Raw genomic sequence first — 22,506 nt, 5'->3', positions numbered from 1 at the left:
CTGTAGTTGTATAAGTTTGTTGATAAACATAACTGTTATACAATGGGTACTGTTGATTTCGCAGTCTCAAATTTATCTGAATCCAAAAATTTGTGAACACCCAGAATGCATACTCGTGAGGATCAAAGGTACTTTTTCCTTTAAAGAATGAAACAATAGCCCTAGTGATGACTTTATGCAACACAGTATTTTTAAGAACATTCCACACTTTAAAACTTCATCACCATGGAATCAGTCTTCAGAGCTAACATTGTCAAGAAAGCCGGAACAACAATCTTTATGAGGCTTTTTACCAATGTGCTCTGAAAATTTGCCTCGAGTAATGTAATGTCACTGGAGGGAAAATTCTGTCTTGGTGTGTTTAACAATATAAGCACGTAATCACTATATTCTTTGGAGTTTAATGAAATATTATTGGTTAAGACATGATACAGCAGGAAGTGCACACTGCACTGTGTATCATGAAGCATGCAGTATTGTAAAAATCATGAAGCATGCATTGTTGTAAAAATTGCACCAATATACATGTGTACTACAGTTGAAACTGATTAAAAACTGCAGTGTTTAGAAAAGGATTGTATTCATTTGCAAATTATACTACATTACCCACCAATAAAGTGTAATAAACTGTTTTCTCTCTTCAGTTGTCATTAGAGTGAGAAAATCGTCAGTCAACTATTTATCATCCTGTAGTTGGATGTTGTTATCAGGAGAAAGAAAACTGGCGTTCTACGGATCGGAGCGTGGAATGTCAGATCCCTTAATCTGGCAGGTAGGTTAGAAAATTTAAAAAGGAAAATGGATAGGTTAAAGTTAGATATAGTGGGAATTAGTGAAGTTTGTTGGCAGGAGGAACAAGACTTTTGGTCAGGTGAATACAGGGTTATAAATACCAAATCAAATAAGGGTAATGCAGGAGTAGGTTTAATAATGAATAAAAAAATAGGAATATGGGTAAGCTACTACAAACAGCATAGTGAATGCGTTACTGTGGCCAACTACAGTAGTACAAGTTTATATGCCAACTTGCTCTGCAGATGATGAAGAAATTGATGAAATGTATGATGAGGTAAAGAAATTATTCAGGTAATGAAGGGAGGCGAAAATTTAATAGTCATGGGTGACTGGAATTCAACAGTAGGAAAAGGGAGAGAAGGAAACGTAGTAGGAGAATATAGATTAGGGCTAAGAAATGAAAGAGGAAGCCACCTGGTAGAATTTTGCACAGAGCATAACTTAATCATAGCTAACACTTGGTTCAAGAATCATGAAAGAAGGTTGTATACATGGAAGAACCCTGGAGATACTAGAAGGCTTCAGATAGATTATATAATGGTAAGGCAGAGATTCCAAGGGCAGATGTGGACTCTGACTACAATCTATTGGTTATGAACTGTAGATTAAAACTGAAGAAAATGCAAAAAGGTGGGAATTTAAGGAGATGGGACCTGGATAAACTGAAAGAACCAGAGGTTGTGCAGAGTTTCAGGGAGAGCATAAGGGAACAATTGACAGGAATGGGGGAAAGAAATACAGTAGAAGAAGAATGGGTAGCTTTGAGGGATGAAATAGTGAAGGCAGCAGAGGATCAAGTAGGTAAAAAGACGAGGGCTAGTAGAAATCCTTGGGTAACAGAAGAGATACTGAATTTAATTGAAGAAAGGAGAAAATACAAAAATGCAGAAAATGAAGCAGGCAAAAAGAAATACAAACGTCTCAAAAATGAGATTGACAGGAAGTGCAGAATGGCTAAGCAGGGATGGCTAGAGGACAAATGTAAGGATGTAGAGGCTTGTCTCACTAGGGGTAAGATAGATACTGCCTACAGGAAAATTAGAGAGACCTTTGGAGAAAAGAGAACTACTTGCATGAATATCAAGAGCTCAGATGGAAACCCAGTTCTAAGCAAAGAAGGGAAAGCAGAAAGGTGGAAGGAGTATATAGAGGGTCTATACAGGGGTGATGTTCTTGAGGACTATATTATGGATATGGAAGAGGATGTAGATGAAGATGAAATGGGAGATATTATACTGCGTGAAGAGTTTGACAGAGCACTGAAAGACCTAAGTCGAAACAAGGCCCCGGGAGTAGACAACATTCCATTAGAACTACTGACAGCCTTGGGAGAGCCAGTCCTGACAAAACTCTACCATCTGGTGAGTAAGATGTATAAGACAGGCAAAATTCCCTCAGACTTCAAGAAGAATATAATAATTCCAATCCCAAAGAAAGCAGGTGTTGACGGATGTGATAATTACCGAACTATCAGTTTAATAAGTCACAGCTGCAAAATTCTAACGCGAATTCTTTACAGATGAATGGAAAAAATGGTAGAAGCCGATCTCGGGGAAGATCAGTTTGGATTCCGTAGAAATATTGGAACACGTGAGGCAATACTGACCCTACGACTTATCTTAGAAGCTAGATTAAGAAAAAGCAAACGTACCTTCCTAGCATTTGTAGACTTAGAGAAAGCTTTTGACAATGTTGACTGGAATACTCTCTTTCAAATTCTGAAGGTGGCAGGGGTAAAATACAGGGAGCGAAAGGCTATTTACAATTTGTACAGAAACCAGATGGCAGTTACAAGAGTCGAGGGGCATGAAAGGGAAGCAGTGGTTGGGAAAGGAGTGAGACAGGGTTGTAGCCTCTCCCCGATGCTATTCAATCTGTATATTGAGCTAGTAGTAAAGGAAACAAAAGGAAAGTTCGGAGTAGGCATTGAAAATCCATGGAGAAGAAATAAAAACTTTGAGGTTTGCCGATAGCATTGTAATTCTGTCAGAGACAGCAAAGGACTTGGAAGAGCAGTTGAACGGAATGGACAGTGTCTTGAAAGGAGGGTATAAGATGAACATCAACAAAAGCAAAACGAGGATAATGGAATGTAGTTGAATTAAGTTGGGTGATGCTGTGGGAATTGGATTAGGAAGTGAGACACTTAAAGTAGTAAAGGAGCTTTGCTATTTGGGGAACAAAATAACTGATGATAGTCAAGTAGAGAGAATATAAAATGTAGACGCAATGGCGAGGAAAGCGTTTCAGAAGAAGAGAAATTTGTTAACATCGAGTATTGATTTAAGTGTCAGGAAGTCGTTTCTGAAAGTATTTGTATGGAGTGTAGCCATGTATGGAAGTGAAACATGGACGATAAATAGTTTGGACAAGAAGAGAATAGAAGCTTTCAAAATGTGGCGCTACATAAGAATGCTGAAGATTAGATGGGTAGATCACATAACTAATGAGGAGGTATGGAACAGAATTGGGGAGAAGAGGAATTTGCGGCACAACTTGACTAGAAGAAGGGATCGGTTGGTAGGACATGTTCTGAGGCATCAAGGGATCATCAGTTTAGTACTGGAAGGCAGCGTGGAGGGTAAAAATTGTAGAGGGAGACCAAGAGATGAATACACTAAGCAGATTCAGAAGGATGTAGTCTGCAGTAGGTACTGGGAGATGAAGAAGCTTGCACAGGATAGAGTAGCATGGAGAGCTGCATCTAACCAGTCTCAGGACTGAAGACCACAACAACAACAGCAACAACAACAGTTGCTTGATGCATTATAATGTTTGTCACAGTAAAAAGCAGATTCTGAAACCATGGTATACTTCTGGCTTCACCTCTCTGAAAAATCTGTTTTGATATTTGTGAATTGTATAGAAGAGAACTGTAGGATGTAATCAGTACTACCACTGTTATTATTTGCATGTACAAGGATACTCCATATTGATATAAGCACTGAAGGGAAAATATAAAGGAAAATGTTATATATGGTACAAGCTGACATGACAGAAACTGTCAAAAAATTAGTAGCTATTGGGATAAGCTTTGATGAAGTTTATTTTCTGTAATGGATGGATGGATGGATATGGTGTTATGGGCGCTCAACAGTGTAGTCTTTAGCGCCCGAACGGAAACAACAACGGACGAGTGTCACTAAAATGCAGCAAGTGCAAAAATAGGATTAAAATTATAGGTGAAAGTCTACAGAGGCAGTTTGCACGTCAACAGTAGCAAAGAGGAAAGCAGCACATAATGAGGAGAACTGCAAGAGAACGGAGGGGAAGGGGTAAAATGAAAGACATAGCACATGTTTGGAACTGGCCTATTACAAGAATAAAAAAGGAGTGGTAAGCCACTCGGCAACACACTAAAAATTCCAACCTAAAATTTTTGGCTGAAGCCCAGAAACATCACAGTACCTTAAAACTTTCTTAACACTCGCCTCGTCATCGGCTAAAATCGAGGGCAGATCCCCACTAATATTAACTTCCGCCCTAACAAAATGATATAAAACACACTCAACTAAAATGTGGCGTACAGTGATTCGTACGCCACAGGCATCACACAGAGGGGGTTCCTCTCGCCGTAGTAAGAAGGCATGCGTAAGAGGACAGTGCCTTATGCGAAGACGTGTTAGGGTCACTTCGTCACGCCTAGGTGACCGGCAGGAGGAACACCACGGCTGGATGGTGGGTTTCACCAACCGCAGCTTATTTTCCCTCACCGCCAGCCATTCCTCCTCCCACAATTGCATAAACTTCCGCTGCAGCACAGAAACGACACCTTGCAAAAGAATAGAACATTGTGTCACATCCGGTAACCTGCAGGCGTCCTTGGCAGCTCTGTCGGCTTGTTCATTTCTCCGTATGCCCACATGCCCTGGCACCCAGCAAAAGGACACTTGCTTGCCCTGTCGTTGGAGGATGTACAGTTGGTCGTAAATCAGCTGTTCCAAATTCTCTGCTGGGTACAGGTTCTGCAATGACTGTAATGCGCTCAGTGAGTCAGAGCAAATTAGAAAGTGTTTGCCCTGAGTAAACCGTATCTGCTCCAATGCCTTCAGGACCGCGTGAAGTTCTGCGGAAAAAACAGTGTATTCCTGGGGAAGGCGAATCCTGATGACACGGTCGGGGAACACGACTGAGCAGCCAAGAAAATCCCCCTGTTGGGATCCATCAGTGTAGACTACTGTAAAATCATGATGCCTGTCTAAAATGTTAAAAAACAAAAGATTTGAAAGTAAAATCTGATGTACTGTCTTTCTTAAAATTTGCCAAGTTTAAAATCAGTGTGGGTCTCTGGAGGAGCCAAGGTGGATATCTGCTCCAACCTCGACGTGAAACATTAAAACCGGCCACACCCATCTCTAAAAGGCAATCCTTTGCACGAATCCCATAGGGCCTTGTTGCTGGTTGCGAAAAAGCCTTTCCAGTGGAGGCCGAGCAACAGTGTGGTATGCAGGTGTGTATGGTGTGGATAATGTTTGATAGGCCTGGCGCACCATTAGTAGACGCCGCCGGAGGTGAAGAGGCGGTTCACCTGCCTCTGCACAGAGGCTCGGTATGGGGCTGGTTCTGAATGCCCCAGTGGCCAACCAAATCCCCTCATGGTGCACCACATCCAACAGCTTCAAATAAGTGGGTCTTGCAGACCCATACACCGTGCATCCATAATCAAGCCGGGACCGCACAAAGGCTCTGTAAAACCGGAGCAGACAAGTCCTGTCTGCTCCCCATGTGTGGTGACTAAGACATTTTAAAATAGACAGCGTCTTAAGAGACCGTTTTTGCAGTTCCTTAATGTGTGGCAGCCACGTAAGCTTAGAATCAAAAGTGAGGCCCAGAAACTTCACCGTGTCTTTAAAATTCAGAACGGTGTCCCTCATCCTCAACTCAGGCAAGTCAAAAATGGAACGAGAACGGTTAAAAAGAACACACACCGACTTATCAGTTGAAAACTTAAAACCACTCTTCTGTGCCCATTCATTCAAACGTCGCAGAGTGAGTTGCAATTGACGAGTCGTCGTTGCAAGGCTTGAAGAAGAGCAAAATACAGAGAAATGGTCCACAAACAAGGAACACTGCACAGGACTTTTCACAACAGACGTAATACTGTTAATAGCAACAGCAAAGACCGTCACACTTAAAACACTACCTCGAGGGACACCGTTCTCTTGTTCAAAGCGACTAGACAGTACGTTTCTGACTCGGTACCGAAAATAACGTGGCGACAGGAAGGACCAAATAAAATTGGGAAGACATCCACGAAAACCCCATTTGTGGAGCTGCCTGACGATAAGATGCCTCCAAGTAGTGTCGTATGCCTTTTCAATGTCAAAAAATATTCCCAACAGGTGATGCTGGCGCAGGAAAGCCTGTTGTATAGCCGCCTCCAGGAGGGCCAGGTTATCAAAGGTGGAGCGATACCTCCTGAACCCACACAGAAAGCGACTAAGGAGTTGTCTGGATTCTAACATCCAGACAAGGCGGCGGTTGACCATCCGCTCCAAGGTCTTTCCCATGCAGCTAGTGAGGGCAACACTACGGTAACTACCCGGGCACGTGCGGTCTTTCCCAGGTTTTAAAAGAGGAATTAAAATTGCTTCATGCCACGAGTCGGGGAAGTGACCAGACATCCAAACTAGATTAAAAAGTCGGAGGAGGATTTCTTTATTTCTCCCTGTGAGGTGCCGCAGCATGCTATAGTGGATTCTATCCTGACCAGGGGATGTATCACGAGCCCCACACAATGCAGAATCCAGTTCCCACATGGAAAATGGGCAGTTGTACTCTTCTGTATTGGGTGAGCGGATGTCAAAACTGCTCCTCTCAGCTCCTCTCAGCACTCCCCACTCTGTGGGGCTGGAAAGCTGGATTCTGACTGGCGGTTGCAGTAATAGCTGCAAAATGAGCCGCCATAGACTGGGCAATATCTTTTGGGGTCGTTTGGAGAGTACCATTCCACATTACAGCAGCCATAGGGCACCTCCCACCTCTCCCAGAAATCCTCCTTATGGTCTCCCATACAATGGAACTTCGTGTAGAACGATTAATGGTGTTCAGGAACTGCTGCCACGACCTCTTCTTGCTCTCTCGTATAACCCGACGACACTTTGCCCTCGCCACCCGAAAGGCTGCAAGGTTCTCTACAGTTGGCCGGCATTTGAACCTATGCAGAGCTGCCCGCCTAGCCCTGACTGCAGAGCGGCATTCGTCGTTCCACCAAGGGACAGGCTGCCGCTTCGGTTGTCCCATGGACTGTGGGATGGACGCTTCACTGGCGCGGTGGATCACTGCAGTAATATGATCCACCCATTCCTGGACACTGACCCGATGTTCAAACTGGGCTAGTTGACTATACAGTGCCCAGTTGGCTCTACGGAGCACCCATCGAGGCGGTTTCCTTTCCGGTGCCACTGCATGTGGCAGGTGAATCCAGATGGGGAAGTGATCGCTGCCGTGTAAGTCATCAACCACTTCCCATGCAGCAGTGAGGGCGATGGCTGGAGAGCAAAGCGATAGATCAATGGCAGAGAACGACCCAGTTGCAATGCAAAAATGCGTGCTTTGACCTGTATTTAGCAAATAGGCATTGGAAGACAGAAGAAGCCTCTCGATTGCTCTACCCCTGGGGCAAGTACTCACAGAGCCCCAAAGCACATTGTGTGCATTAATATCACCACAGAGGATGAAGGGGTGGGGGAGCTGTGTAAGAAGATCACTGAGAGCCTCTTCGTCGAGCACATCATGTGGGGGCAGGTAAAGCGAACATACTGTTAGTATATGACGCACATGTACTAATATTGCAACTGCCTGTAAATTCGTCGTGAGGGAGAGAGGAGAGGAGTGGTAGTCGGTGTTGACGAAGATACCTACTCCTCCTCGAGCTCTCTGTCCACTCAGGTCGTCCTTTTTGTGGAGAAGATAACCACGTAGCTCAGGGGTGTATGTTTCACTGAAATTTGTCTCTTGCAGACATACACACATAGGTCTATCCTGAATCAATAGACGTAGTTTCTCCAGATGTGTCCTGAACCCTTGCAGATTCCATTGCAATATGGGAGCCATCACAGGGGTTGTATTTTCTGCCTCTCTTTCCGCCGAGGTGGGGAGACTGCAGCAGGTGGAGGCTCAGTCTTGGGGCGAGATGATTGCCCCACATTCTCAGACTCCATCAGCTCTGGGGAAGAGTCTGATTAAGCGTCTAGTGGGACCACATTAACATGATCCGAGGGTTTACCAGCCGATTTAACCTGTTGGTGCTGCTTGATGTGTGCTTTCCTTTGTTTAGGCGGCTTTGCTAGAACTGGAGCGGGGGTGTTTATGACCACGCTGGGCTTTGGAACAGCCTCAGCAATCGGAGATGCCTGGGGCTCTACAATGTTAGCTACTGTACCTTTCTCTGCTGTTCGAGGAGGGGCGACAGGCTCTGATACACTTGCTGCCTTGCAAGTGCACTGACACGTGCAGGTGTTCGTGCCAACACTAACAACCTCCGTCTGTGTAGATGCATCGACTTTTGGAGGCGGCTTCTGAACAATGGAAGCAAAAGACGTAACGAATGTGGGTGGCTGCATGGCCTTAAAGATCTTTTTGGCTTCACTGTAGGGGATACGCTTAGTTGTTTTTATTTCTTGTATTTTACGTTCCTCTAGGAAGATTCTACAGTCCCTACTCCAAACAGGGTGGCTTTCAGAACAGTTTATACATCTGACAGGCGACGAACAGTCAATTCCGTCATGGGCAGCCTTACTGCAGTTGCCACATATCGCTTCTCCTTTACACCCTAGAGTTGTATGCCCAAAACGCTGGCACTTAAAACAGCGCATTGGGTTTGGGACATACGACCGGACGTTTAGTCGAAGAAATCCTGCCTTGATGTGTTCTGGGAGTTTGGGGGTATTGAAAGTAAGAATGAAGGAGTCAGATTTCACCAGGTTCCCATCCACCCTTTTCATGATGCTCTGAACGTCAACAATTCCCTCCTGAGCCCACTCACTCTTTAATTCTTCTACAGGAATGTCAACAAGATCCCTACAGGTAACAACACCCTTACTGGAGTTCAGGGTGCTGTGAAGCTCTGTATCTATCGTGTATTCCCCCAAGCTTTTAGCTGTTTGAAGGTTAACTGCTTGCTGAGCAGTTGATGTTTTAACAAGCAGTGTCCCATTCCATAAACGTTTCACTGATTTTAAAGTGCCAGCGATTCCTTCTAGACCCTTTTGGATATAGAATGGCGAAACCTTTTCAAAGGAACCCTCTTTCCTTTTTATTATTAAAAACACATTCTGATTGTCAGTATGTGCTCTGTTACTCTGAACTGCTGTACGTTTGCTGACACCTGAGTCAGGAGGACTGGCTAACCGAGCCCTCTTGTTGGATTGGGCAGTAGTGCCTACCAGCGGTCCACCCATCCCACTGGCCAGCGAAAAATTAGAAGGAGGAAAAGAGGAAGAATTCGTGGTATCCATGGTCGTCCCACGAGCAGCTAGGGAAACTTATGTCCATCCAGACAGAGCCCCGCATGCCTGGATAAGCCTCGTACAACTGAGGTGCGGCAGGTTCCCCAGAGGTTGCCCGCTAGCGACTGTTCCACCTCAACAGCCATGCATCTTGTCGGCGCGCAACACACCTTAAGATTGAAGGTTTTTTTATAGAGGTATGTACCGTCCTCACGATCCAGGCAATCGAGCCAAGATCCCCGGTCCCTGCAACACACAACGTTCCACCGGTGCGCCACACGGTGGTTGCTGAAGCATGCCCAGAGCTTACGGTATCTGCAGACTGGTGGCGCACACCAGTCCACAGCTCGAGGACCCCGGGTTCGCCAAGCCCGTAACCAGCAAACGAATGCTGAGCCCCCTGAGGGCTTTCTGTAATGGTTGCGAAACGATGTCAGCTTGTCAAAAAATGTGTTTCGAACTCAGTTGTAATGATATACTGACCTCTACAGCAGCTGCTGAAGGATGTCTGATTATTTCGGCAGCTTCCTGCTCCGAGAGCACTTGATATGTGCCATCTCCTGCATCCTTAACAAACTGAATGTCACCAGCACGTGCCATACGCAAGAGATCCTGTTGTGGTTCTTCATTCATTTCTACTTCTACCATAGATCTGGGTTCCGTTTCAGCTTCTACTTCCATGTGCTCATTTCTTTCTTCTTCTGCCTGAATTTCATCTCTCGGAGTACAAACTGGATCACTTTCAGGTTGCGTATGGGAGTGTGACACATGTTGTATAGTTTGTGTCTCTCCATCTTCATGATCTACTTTCCTATCTATGGAATCAGTTTCTGTATCATCCGTGGCTGTCTCCAATGTTCGGCCACCATCAGAACCGAGATCATACTCTGGTGCTGGTGGTTCAACTTGAATCCTCAGAGAGCCATCTGGTGCAATCACCTGCAAATCATTGATGCATTTAGTGGCATTTAAGATCACAAATGATACAAAATAGAAACTAATTATTATGAGACAAATATAAGGGAGAAAAAAAGAATGTACTCTAAACATAAGTATTATTTATCAGCAAGGGTGCTTTAGGGTACAATGCAAGGCAGAAAAATACTGTATCAATGGTGATTTCAAAAAACTAACAAAAAGCTGTTACATTTTAAATGTAATACAATAGCTGAGAATACTATAAAAAACAATGATTCAACTAAGAAGCCCACACTTAACTAACAATAAAAGTACAGGTTTGAGGTTCTCTGATGAACGCTTACCAGTTAATTAGTTAGTGAGTTAGTTAGTTTGTTTTATGTTCGATGGACCATTTTGCAACCTTCTCAGTTTGTTTTGCTCTCTATCAAATATTCTATATAACTTGGCAAGCAGTAAAATATTTTTGTTGCAGCATTATGCTAAAGAGAACCGTAACGTGGAGTAATGAATGTCATTTTTCTTTCATGTATTGTAATTATGTACATCATTGTTCCTTTTGAACTGTAGTGAATTATTTACAACAAACTTCGTGAAGCAGCAGCAGAATGCACAGTACTTAAACAGATGTCTAAATGGTGATTATGAGAGAACATCACATATGAAGTTTCCACCCTATTTATTATTTCCTCAACAAGTGTTACATCTACTTTGGTGTAGTACCGCTAGGTCTGCAGAACTGAATATGAAGGGGGGGGGGGGGGGGGGAATTCGAGGGTGAGACATTCGCAGAAAACAAGTAATGATGCTTGTAAGAACCTTTTTGACCACTTCTTCTGTTTCTGTATGTATGCTTGGATTGATTACAATACTAGTGTCATCTGCAAAAAGAACTACTTCTGCTCATTGTATACTGGGTGGAAGATCGTTTGCATATATATAAGGAACAATAGTGGATGCAACACTGAGTGGAACACCATACATGATTTGTCCCCATTTAGAATTAAGTCTCCAGACTATATTGATTGAATTACTAAATACAACCCTTTGCATTCTTTTGTTTAGATATGACATTATCTATTGGTTGGCTATACCATCAACCTGGTAAAACTTCAATTTATCTGGGAAAATACTGTGATTCACACACTGAAATGCCTTGGATAGGTTGTACAAAATGACAACTGACACTAATTTATTATTCAATGCTTGTAAAATCTGGTGAGTGAACATGAAAATGGCATTCTTCTCAGTAAAGCAACTTCTCTGAAACCCAAACTGTGATTTGCTGAGGATATTATTGTTGATAGGGTGAGATACTATTCCAGAATACATCACATTCTCAAAAAATTTTGCAAAACGATATCAGCAGTGAAACTGATTGATAGAATTTCTCTTCTCTCTTATCATCTTTCTTAAAAAGGAGCACTGCATATTTCAGTTTCTCTGGAAAAAAACACCTTGAGTTAGATTTCACATAAGATTGGGTATATTATATGGTCAATACACAGAGAGAGAGAAATCACTTCGCATACAAGGTAAAGACACTTTGGCTGTCAGGATGTTAACAGTAAACTGCTGAAGCATTCATAACAAAATTCCTGGATTTACTGCCCTCTAGGATTTTGTCGCACTCAAATTAATCTCAGAACCGAGAGTTGTATGAAACCCGAAGCCAGAAGCCCTGAAATATTTAACGAGACATGGAACGTATCACTGTAACACCAATTGAATGTATCGGAAAGGTGTGTAGGGGAGTGTTAATTGCTTTCAACAAATATACTGTCTATGTAGAGATTGAAATCAAGTGTTAACTGTGAAATTACCAGGACACGAGTAACAATCCTAACTGAACTCAAATTAATCATTGGATTCTGCCATAACAGTTATAAAATTGTTCAATGAAAGTCTGTGATCAGTAGTGCAGAAAAGTTGGACTCTATTTTAACCTACAGAGTACAGACAAGGACGTTACTGGATTCACTGCAGGTGGAACGGACAGACAGTTGTGTGAAGTAGTGATGAATGCATCTTCCAGAAACTATATTGAGATGCTAACCTGCTAGATCAATGACCCACATGAAACGGATGTATTTTAGACCTTGTAGAGAACTAGAGTGGTCTACCACACTTCACCGGGGCACTCCTGATGATACCCTGGTCCCTAATGAACACTTACATACTGCATTCTATTACCTAGGAATTCTTCAAGTCACTCACATATTTGGATGCATCCCACCCCCCAACCCCCCAATATGCATGTACTTCCATTAACAGGCTGCAGTGGGGCACAGTGTCAAACCCTTCACAGAAATCTAGGAATACAGACCTTATTGATAGTGTCAGTATAGAGATCAGTGATCTTGATGTCATAGCTTAGTTGCTTATTGAAGTTAATATATCCCGTAAAAAGGCTAGTAGAGTAATTATGCTGGAAAGGACAGATACGTAGTTGTTTACATCCTACTTAGACAATGAATGGACAGCATTTACTTAAGGTATGGTGCATGCAAAGGAATTATAGGCAAAATTTAAACTGATTATAAATCCCACTCTCGAGAAGTATCTACCAGATTGGTGGATTAAGGGTGTGGAAGACCCACTATAGTGTAATAAGGAAATTTGTACAATGCTGCGGAAGCAGAGACTGTTGTACTCTTGGGTTAAAAAACACTGTGGAAATCTTGGCAGGCAAAAGTTAGTAGAAATTCGTGTGTCTATAAAAAGACTGATGTAAGTATACAACATATACAGCAACTTCCACTGTCACACTTTAGCAAACAATGTTGCCCAGAATCTGAGAAAATTCTCTCTATGTAAAATTACTATTTGAATCAAAGGCTTCTATACAGTCACTCATTGACCAGTCTGCTGTGGCAACAGGAGACATCAAAACAAAATCTCAACTCTTAAATTTTGCATTTAAAAAAATCATTCAGGCAGGTCACACAGCTCCAAATGTTTGACTTTTGCAGAGACTCTCATATGGAGGACATGAAAATAAGCATCCTTGCATTGAGAAGCAACGGAAAGAGTTGAAAACAAATAAGTCGTCAGGCCTGGATGGAATCCCAGTTTTGCATTTATTGCAAGTCTCTCGACCAGTGCAAAGTTGCAGGTGACTACAGTATATGAGACTGGTAAAAGAATGGGCCCATAAAATTACAAACCTACATCCATAACATCGGTATGCGCAGAATTCTTGAATGTATTCTAAATTCAAATGGAATACATGTGTTGGATGAAAAGTATTGGCAACACAGTAGTATTTCATACCAGATATTATGTTCACCATATTACAGGTTGTCAATGTAATCATCCCTTGTCTCAATCACCTTCCCCCACAGAGAAGGAAGGCATCATACACTGCCAGTGTATCCATCTACGTTGATGTCTTGCAAGGACTGGCCTAAGGCACAGATGATATCTTTTTTTTGTGTTGTAGAACCTACCACAAAGAGCTTCCTCCATTTTGGCAAACAGGTCGTAATTGCACGGACTCATATCATATGAATACAGTGGATGTTCCAGTATAGCCTACCCCATGTACGCAGGAGTTCCTGCACTGGGTTCACCCTGTGGGACTATGTGTGCTCTTGAAGGATGGTGGGATGCAGTGCCAGAAGAAAGCATTGTTGTGCCCTCTGACCACATGGCACTTCAATCTTGATCCACACGTTGTTCATGCTTCCTAAACATACTGTTAGGGCACTTGAACTGGCCTTTCACACTTTCATACAGTACATACAGCAACTGACTCAAACCATTGCAGCTAACTGCACTACTTTGACCTTCTGTTATCAGCTACAGACAGCAGAAATGCCATGGATGCACGTACTTCACGTTTTGAAAGTGTTTCCATTACTTTTTATCAAACACATGTACATTTCCTTGAGACAGAAAAGCTTCTGTCCACAAAACAGCAAGGATTTAGAAAGCATAAGCTGTGTGAAACTCAGCATCCCATTTCTCACATGCTAGACTGCAAACCATGGATGAAGGGCAATAGGCAGATTCCATATTCCTTGATTTCCCTGAACCATTTGACACAGTACCCCACTGCAGTCTGTTAACAAAGGTACTTGTACGAAATAGGTTCCCAGATATGTGAGTGACTTGAAGACTTCTTAGGTAATAGAACACAGTTCATTCTCCTCTATGGCAAGTATTCATCAGAGCCAACGGTATCACCAGGAGTGTCCTAGGGAAGTGTGGTAGAACCACTCTAGTTCTCTATAATGATATGATGGATGGGGTGTGGTTGTGGATGCTGATGAGGCTGTAGTATAGGGGAAAGCATTGCTGTTGAGTGACTGTAAAAGGATACAAGATGACTTAGAATTTTTATTTGGTATGAGGAATAGCAGCTTACTCCAAATGCAGAAAAATGTCAGTTACTCCAAAAGAGTAGGAAAAACAATCCTGTGATCTTCAAATACAATATTAGTGTTGTGCTGCTTGAAAAAGTCACATTATTAAATATCTAAGTGTAACGCTGCAAAGTGATGTGAAATGGAACAAGCATGTGAGGATGGTAGCAGGCAAGATGAACAGTCAACTTCAAGCAATGGAAAATCGAGTATGAAATGTAACAATATGAAAAGGATATGAAATGTAACAATATGAAAAGGATAGTTGGTACTCACCATGTAGTGGAGTTGCTGAGTCGCAAATTGGCACAACAAAAACACTAAGGCAGAACAAAAAGACTATCACAAGGCCTTTGTCAAAGACAGATGACTGACACACACACACACACACACACACACACACACACACACACACACACTTGTGCGGCCCGTTCTTGAGTAGTGTTCGAGTGTTTGAGGTTCCCACCAGGTCAGATTAAAGGAAAAGATTGAAATAATTTAGAAGCAAGGTAAAAGGTACCCCTCTTCCAACCTTCATATTGTGGCTTTTGGAGAATGTATGTGGATGTAGGTCTTCATTTAGGCATTAATGGGAAAAGGGAAATCAAGATATGACAGCGGTTAATGAATGACTGGCTAATTAATGGTACAGAAACAAAAACAAGTCTGTTGATTCAGCATTATGATACAGCACAGAGCAGCTTGCGGTGATGGTCCTACACAGCAGCAGTTTGTAGATTACTGATCTGGGTGCTGAATTTCTGTTACACACTTCAATATTAGTTTCTTGGTGACAGTTGTTGATATTGTAGTTTGTTTGTCACTAAACCAGAATGTGAAACTACATGTTTCATTAACCGGGATACCACAATCAGTGATCAAACACATAAATCTTATCTTATTTCTATGGGAATCTTGTAACCACTCAGCCAAGAAGAAATTTGAGATACACAAGAGGTACTAAACAACTCTAAAATTAGTTAGATGAATGAGGAAAAAAAACAAAGATTTAGTAAAATAGTTGAGAATCTGATCTCATAGAGGTTCTCTTCTGATTTTGTGGTAATACTCTTGGTGTGGGGTATAGAGAGTCAAACAGTTTCTTAAGTCATATTTTTAAAATCATCTACATTATATCTACATGGATACTCTGCAAACACATTTAAGTGTCTGGCAGAAGATTCATCGAACCACCTTCACAATTCTCTATTATTCCAGTCTCGGTAATCCTGTATCATTTCTGTAACACTCTCTCCCATATTTCGCAATAATACAAAACGTGTTGCCTTTCTTTGAACTTTTTCGATATACTCCGTCAGTCCTATCTGGTAAGGATCCCACACCGCGCAATAGTATTCTAAAAGAGGACGGACAAGCATAGTGTAGGCAGTCTCTTTAGGAGATCTGTTACAATTTCTAAGTGTCCTGCCAATAAAACTCGGTCTTTGGTTAGCCTTCCTCACAACATTTTGTGTGTGTTCCTTCCAATTTAAGTTGTTCATAACTGTAATTCCTAGGTATTTAGTTGAATTTAAGGCCTTTAGATTTGACTGATTTATCATGTAACATAAGTTTAACGAATTCCTTTTAGCACTCATGTGCATGACCTCAGACTTTTTGTTATTTAGAGTTAACTGCCATTTTTTGCAACATTCAGATATCTTTTCTAAATAGTTTTGCAATTTGTTTTGATCTTCTGATGACTTTATCAGTTGATAAACGACAGGATCACCTGCAAACAACCTAAGACGGCCACTCAGATTGTCTCCCAAATCGTTTATATAGGTAAGGAACAGCAAAGGGCCTATAAGACTACCTTGAGAAAAGCCATAAATCACATCTGTTTTACTCGATGACTTTCCGTTAATTACTACGAACTGTGACCTCTCTGACAGGAAGTCACAAATCCAGTCACATAACTGAGATGATATCCCATAAGCACGCAATTTCCTCTACAAGCCGCTTGTGTGGCACAGTGTCAAATGCCTTCCGGAAATCCAGAAATACGGAATCAATCTGAAATCCTTTGTCAATAGCACTCAACACTTCATTTGAGTACAGAGCTACTTGTGTTTCACAAGAATGATGTTTTCTAAACCCATGCTGACCATGTGTCAATAGACCATTTTCTTCGAGGTAATTCATAATGTTCGAACACAATATATGTTCCAGAATCCTGCATATCGACGTTAACGATATGGGCCTGTAATTACGTGGATTACTCCTACTATCTTTCATGAATATTGGTGTGACCTGTACAACTTTCCAGTCTTTGGGTACCGATCTTTCGTTGAGCGAATGGTGGTATATGATCGTTAAGTAAGCAGCTAATGCATCAGCATACTCTGAAAGGAACCTAACTGGTATACAGTCGGAACCAGAAGACTTGATTTTATTAAGCAATTTAAGTTGCTTCACTACTCCAAGGATATTTACTTCTACTTACTCATGTTGGCAACTGTTCTTGATTCGAATTCTGGAATATTTACTTTGCCTTCTACTGTGAAGGCATTTCGGAATGCTTTGTTTAGTAACTCTGCTTTGGCAGCACTGCCTTTGGTAGTATCTCCATTGCTATCGCGCAGGGAAGGCATTGATTGTTTCTTGCTGCTAACATACTTCACATATGACCAGAATCTCTTTGGATTTTCTGCCAGTTTTTGCGTTTTGGAAACTGTTAAAAGCAAAGCATCCCACACTAAAGTCCATACTAAATTTTGAGCTTCTGTAAAAGATCGCCAACCTTGGGAATTTTGCGTCTGTTTAAATTTGGCATGCATGTTTGTTTCGTTGTTTCTGCAACAGTGTTCTGACCCGTTTTGGGTATCAAGGAGGATCAGCTTCGTTGTTTGTTAATTTATTTGGTATAAATCTCTACATTGCTACTGATACTATTTCTTCGAATTCAAGCCACATCTCGTCTACACTTATATTATCAATTTGGAAGGAGTGGAGATTGTCTCACAGGAAGGTGTCAAGTGAATTTAAATGCTTGTTATTAACTCAGGATTATTAGTGGTCAAGTGTGTTTTCACAAGCTTTAACTATTCACGTGGGCTCATGAACTAACTGCTCAAAATACTTTTTAGAGAATGCTTTTAGCACAATTTTGGATGATGCTTTATGCGTACCTCCAAAACTAAATGTATATTTTTGCCAACACATTGAGGGTAAATTAAAGTCACCACCAACTATAATCATATGAGTCAGGAACATGTTTGAAATCAAACTCAAGTTTTCTTTGAACCTTTCAGCAACTGTATCATCTGAATTGGGAGGTCAGTAAAATGATTCAATTATTATTTTATTCCAGTTGCCAACAATGACCTCTGCCCATGCTAACAGACAGGAACTATCTACTTCAATTTCGTGACAAGATAAACTATCAGAACACCATCAAGTTCACAAAAATTCCGGCTGAACTTATCTCCGGCTTTAGCCAGCTTTCATTGCCTATAACGATTTGAGCATCAATGCTTTCTATCAGCACTCGGAGCTGGTACTTTCCCAACACAGCTATGAAAATTTACAATTGTTATACCAATGGTTCCTGTATCTACGTTCCTCCTGTGTTCGGCATGCATCCTTTGTGACTGAAGCCCTTCTTGTGTTTTCCCAAGAGCCTTTAACCTAAAAAACTGCCCAGTTCATGCCACTCAGCCCCTGCTACCCGTGTAGCCACCTCCTGCGTATAGTTGACACCTGACCAATTCAGCGGAACCCGAAACCCAACCATCCTTTGGGTCGAGGAATCTGCAGCCTACACAGTCACAGAACTGTCTGAGCCTCTGATTCAGAACCTCCACTTGGCTCTGTACCAGAGGTCCGCAATCAGTTCTGTCGACTATGCTACAAATGGCCAGCTCTACTTTCATTTTGCAAGCAAGACTGGCAGCCTTTACCACTTCTGTTAGCTGCTCAAAACCAGAGAGGATCTCTTCTGATCTAAAGTGACACACTTCATTGGTGCCGATGTGAGCAACCACCTGCAGTTGGCTGCACCCTGTGCTCTTCACGGCATCCAGGAGTACCTGTTTCACATCTGGAATGACTTCATCCAGGAAGCACACAAAGTGCATATTGGTTTTCTTTCCCTTCTTGGCAGCCATGTCCCTAACGGGCCCAATAACGCACCTAGCTTGGAGCTCCCAATTATCAGTAATCCCATCCTCTGATTGTCCAGATCTTGCAGGCTTTATCAAATATGATAAAAAAAGGAGGGAGATATGCCATGTAATAGGCTTTAAAATTATCTTAAGTAATACTGGACACAAAATTAAATAAAAAGATATAGAAGTGAGTTTAAGAAAAATTACACTTTACAGTACTGTTATGAAAATCACTGTCATAGCGGGAAAGTTTTCAACTGTAATTCAGCGAGCAAACACACACACACACACACACACACACACACACACACACACACACACACACACACACACACACACAGAGAGAGAGAGAGAGAGAGAGAGAGAGAGAGAGAGAGAATAATACTACTACATATTCAGAATTTCATCTCTCAACTACGAGTTGTAAAGCAAATATGATTCCAGTTTGTGTTTGAGGTTAATTCTACTATCCATTTCAATTCTTTACATCACAGAGTAGGAGAGAATTAGCTGCCCCCCATAGGCATGAGTGGCATTTTATGGTTCCAATTCCACCCACCCCCTCCTCCTCAATATAATTTGAATTACAGAGTCACCTGTAGACCAATTACACTGCATGTGCCTTACTACGTACTTACCTCAACTATCATTTGATTTGCTATGAGTGATGTGAGACAAGAATTGTATAAAACAATGAAAAGACTTCATAACCTACCAATTTATTGTGAGAGTTGCAGAAGTTATATGAAATTATATAGGCAACCAGAGACGCCCGCGAGAAATGGCTTTTAAACCTACAGAAACATCGCTTGGTCTAAACTGTTGAGTTCCCACTCTAGTGAGATGTGATCAATTATTTTGAGCTGAGAGCTGGATTTCAATAAAGCAGTGTTCTGACTGTCAGCAAGACAGACGTGCTAGTGATAAGCCCATACATTTGTATGTTTATTGGTGTAACACATGCATAATTCTTTATATAAGCCAAAGCATAAAACATACTTTGAGACTACTTCACACTTTCATGAATATCACTCATCCTAAAGGGAAAGGGTTTCAGTTGCAAAGAATATTTTAATCTCAGTGCAGGAAATACTCAAACTTAGTTTTTTAAACGTTCTAGCAATTACCTTTGTAATGTGTGATAGGAATATCTGCTTGTATATGAGGCACCATGTTCTTTATTCAATTATTGTGTGTTCTACACAATGTTGGTTACTTCTATCAGTCAGCGTAATGTTTTCATTCGTAGTTTTCCTGATGTCAAGATCACAGTATATTGTGATCAAGGAATAGCATGGACCATCAGGAGTAGGTACAACCTCATATGCCATTATTTGTTTACTAAGAATTCACAAGAGTGATTTATAATGATGTCTCACATGCTACTCGTAAGTTGTCAAAAATAGCTACATAAATTAGAAACTTGTATGGGGACCTCATTTCATAATTATTTAACTGGATAAATGAAAAGCAACCAAAACAATACACAGTGTCCCCTTGACAGAGAGCATAAACAAGTGCATTCACAAATAATGGATGGATTTTGAGCCTTTAAGAAAGTGAAGTTCAGTTCACCAGCAAATACAAGAAGGCTTAACATGGCTTCAGTAAACCCCAACAAATAAATATAACAACTTAACCCACCTGTACAACAGTAGCAACAACAGGAACCTTTATTTGCACAGCTTTAACTTTTGCACCAGGTGAGCGGTGAGCTCCACCACCTTCTCCTTGAGCAACAGTTATTTTGCCTGCCTGTCGCAGATCCTCTGCAGTAGCTGGCACTAACATCTGACGTCGTCCAGGACCAGGTGCAGGGTGCACCTTAACTAAAACAGGGATACCTCTTGCTGGTTTAAGCAGTGCAAATGGAGTCTGACCCTCACGTTCTGCCACCTGCATGGCACGAGTTCTGATAGGATCAATAAGAACACCACCTGCTGTTTTTGGGTCACTTTGAGTGTTAACAACATTTGCACTGTTACTAGAAGAGCTGTTTCCAGATACCTAAAGTAAAACAACGTATTATTGTAAGATAAACTGATAGTGTTAAGTTCTGGGTCGACTACATACACTGGAAGGAGTAAAGGTAACCACACACAATACAGCTGTAGTAGTGAGTGATCAACAGGCACATAAACATGATCATACTAGCTAAGCTTTTGGACAATGACCTGCTTTCGAGCAAAAATGCTAAACACACACACACACACACACACACACATTACAGCTAGACAAAGTACAGCTCCATAGCTACAAGTTTCATCATTTTTATGTGCTTGTTGACTGATGCTTACACTAATGTAAGAGATACTGGCATAACAACATGTAAACAGACTGCAATATTTACAGGTCTGGTAAAGAAAGCAAGTAAACTACGAGGGAATGTAATATCAAGATAATGCTACTCAAATCCTAAGGTTGAATTTTACAGAGATGGAGCTGATGATGGAAGTAGTTTTTTATTTATTGTTGGCTTAGCCTTTAGAGAAGAAATATGCTTCACATTCCCAGATTAAAAATTACAGTACAAAGAGGAAGTAAAAATGGTTGACATAAAAAATTAAAATTTATATATTTGTCATCAAGTGTCTTTTTTTTCTCCCTCTCTCACTTGTTGTGCCTCAAATTACAAGGAGTCTCCTGCTGTGCCTTTAAAAATATATATATTTATTAGAAACAACTTTTATTGGCATTTGCAAGTTCCCACACAACTACATCACTTTTACATGTAACTGCCATTCACAATGTTGGAACTGCACCAGATTCTTCCACTCATACTTTATACAAGTTCTCTGCCCGGTAACTGAACTAGTTGACAACTGTATTCTTGAGTTGCTCATCATCATCTTCAAAATGTTGTGTGCCAAACTACTGTTTCAGTTGCAAAAGGAAATGATACTTGCTGTATGTGAGTTGAGTACTGCAAGGAAGATGATCAAAAAGTTCTCAATGGGCGTACTGAATCTTATCTTTCCTATGAGTAATGAAGCATGGAAGCATGCTGTTGTGGCAAGAGGACCATCCTGGACGACAGTTTTCCACACTGTGGGTTTTGGATGAGATGTTTCAGTTTGGTGAGCATTTCGCAATTCACATCAGCTGTAACTGTTGTTCAGTGTTCCACGAAATCAAGCAGACCAACACCCTTAGTAGTGGTCATTTTGGTTTTTTTTTTATTCTTATTATTATTTTGCAATTTTTAATGGCACAACCGCATTGAGTGGCATTTTTTTCCTGCATTGGTGAAGGATATCCATGTCTCAGTGGTCATAATACTGTGGGAAAATAAACCCTCATCACTGTGTTGACAGAGCTCCAAAATTGCTCATCCTCCTGAGTTTTTTGTGTTGTTCGGTAACCATTTTTGGTATCCATCTTGAACAAATGTTCAATAGCAGAGTTTTTCGTTGACAATCATATAAATAGTGGTTCATCCAACATGAAGAAATTCATCAGCCAGAACACTAATCATCAATCACATCATAATTTGTAGCCCTCTTGTTTCATAATTTCATTGGTTTGCATACTGAGCCGGCCACTCTGCTTTTCGTGGTGCATATTTGTATCACCACTTTTAAAGTCTCAACATCACTGTCTATTTTTTCCTTCACTCATTGGTGTAGACCCATAAACTAGGCACAACAACTTTATTTGTATTCAAGTAAAGCATCTAAATATGGAACTTTTCGCTTTCAACTCAGATCAGTTGCAAACATGATATTACGTTGCACACTATGATTCATGAAGTGCTAAAGAGCTTTGATGAGATATGGCCATACTAAAAATGTCAGTCATTTCATTTCAGAAACTTTTTCACAAGACAAAGTACATAGCTGTCATCAAAGTATGTATACAAAGTATATA

The 22,506-nt window shown here is 41.3% G+C and overlaps 2 protein-coding genes across 2 annotated transcripts in view; one reads left to right on the top strand and one right to left on the bottom strand.

Moving 5' to 3' along the window:
* The window catches only part of LOC126263364 (dynein axonemal heavy chain 10), a 1,742,213-nt gene that overhangs the window by 484,931 nt on the left and 1,234,776 nt on the right, over window positions 1–22,506 (top strand). The window lies entirely within an intron of this gene.
* Window positions 1–22,506, bottom strand: part of LOC126262689 (zinc finger protein 358-like) — a 76,358-nt gene that overhangs the window by 7,942 nt on the left and 45,910 nt on the right. The window contains exons 5-6 of the mRNA XM_049959464.1: window positions 20,284–20,646; window positions 9,729–10,184 (exon numbers count right to left, since the gene is read on the bottom strand). Coding sequence (XP_049815421.1) covers window positions 9,729–10,184; window positions 20,284–20,646 — 819 coding nt within the window. The remainder of the gene's footprint in view (window positions 1–9,728; window positions 10,185–20,283; window positions 20,647–22,506) is intronic.

Source organism: Schistocerca nitens, chromosome 6 (assembly GCF_023898315.1).
Source record: "Schistocerca nitens isolate TAMUIC-IGC-003100 chromosome 6, iqSchNite1.1, whole genome shotgun sequence".
Classification (NCBI taxonomy): domain Eukaryota; kingdom Metazoa; phylum Arthropoda; class Insecta; order Orthoptera; family Acrididae; genus Schistocerca; species Schistocerca nitens.
This window is presented reverse-complemented; position numbering and strand designations above follow the sequence as displayed.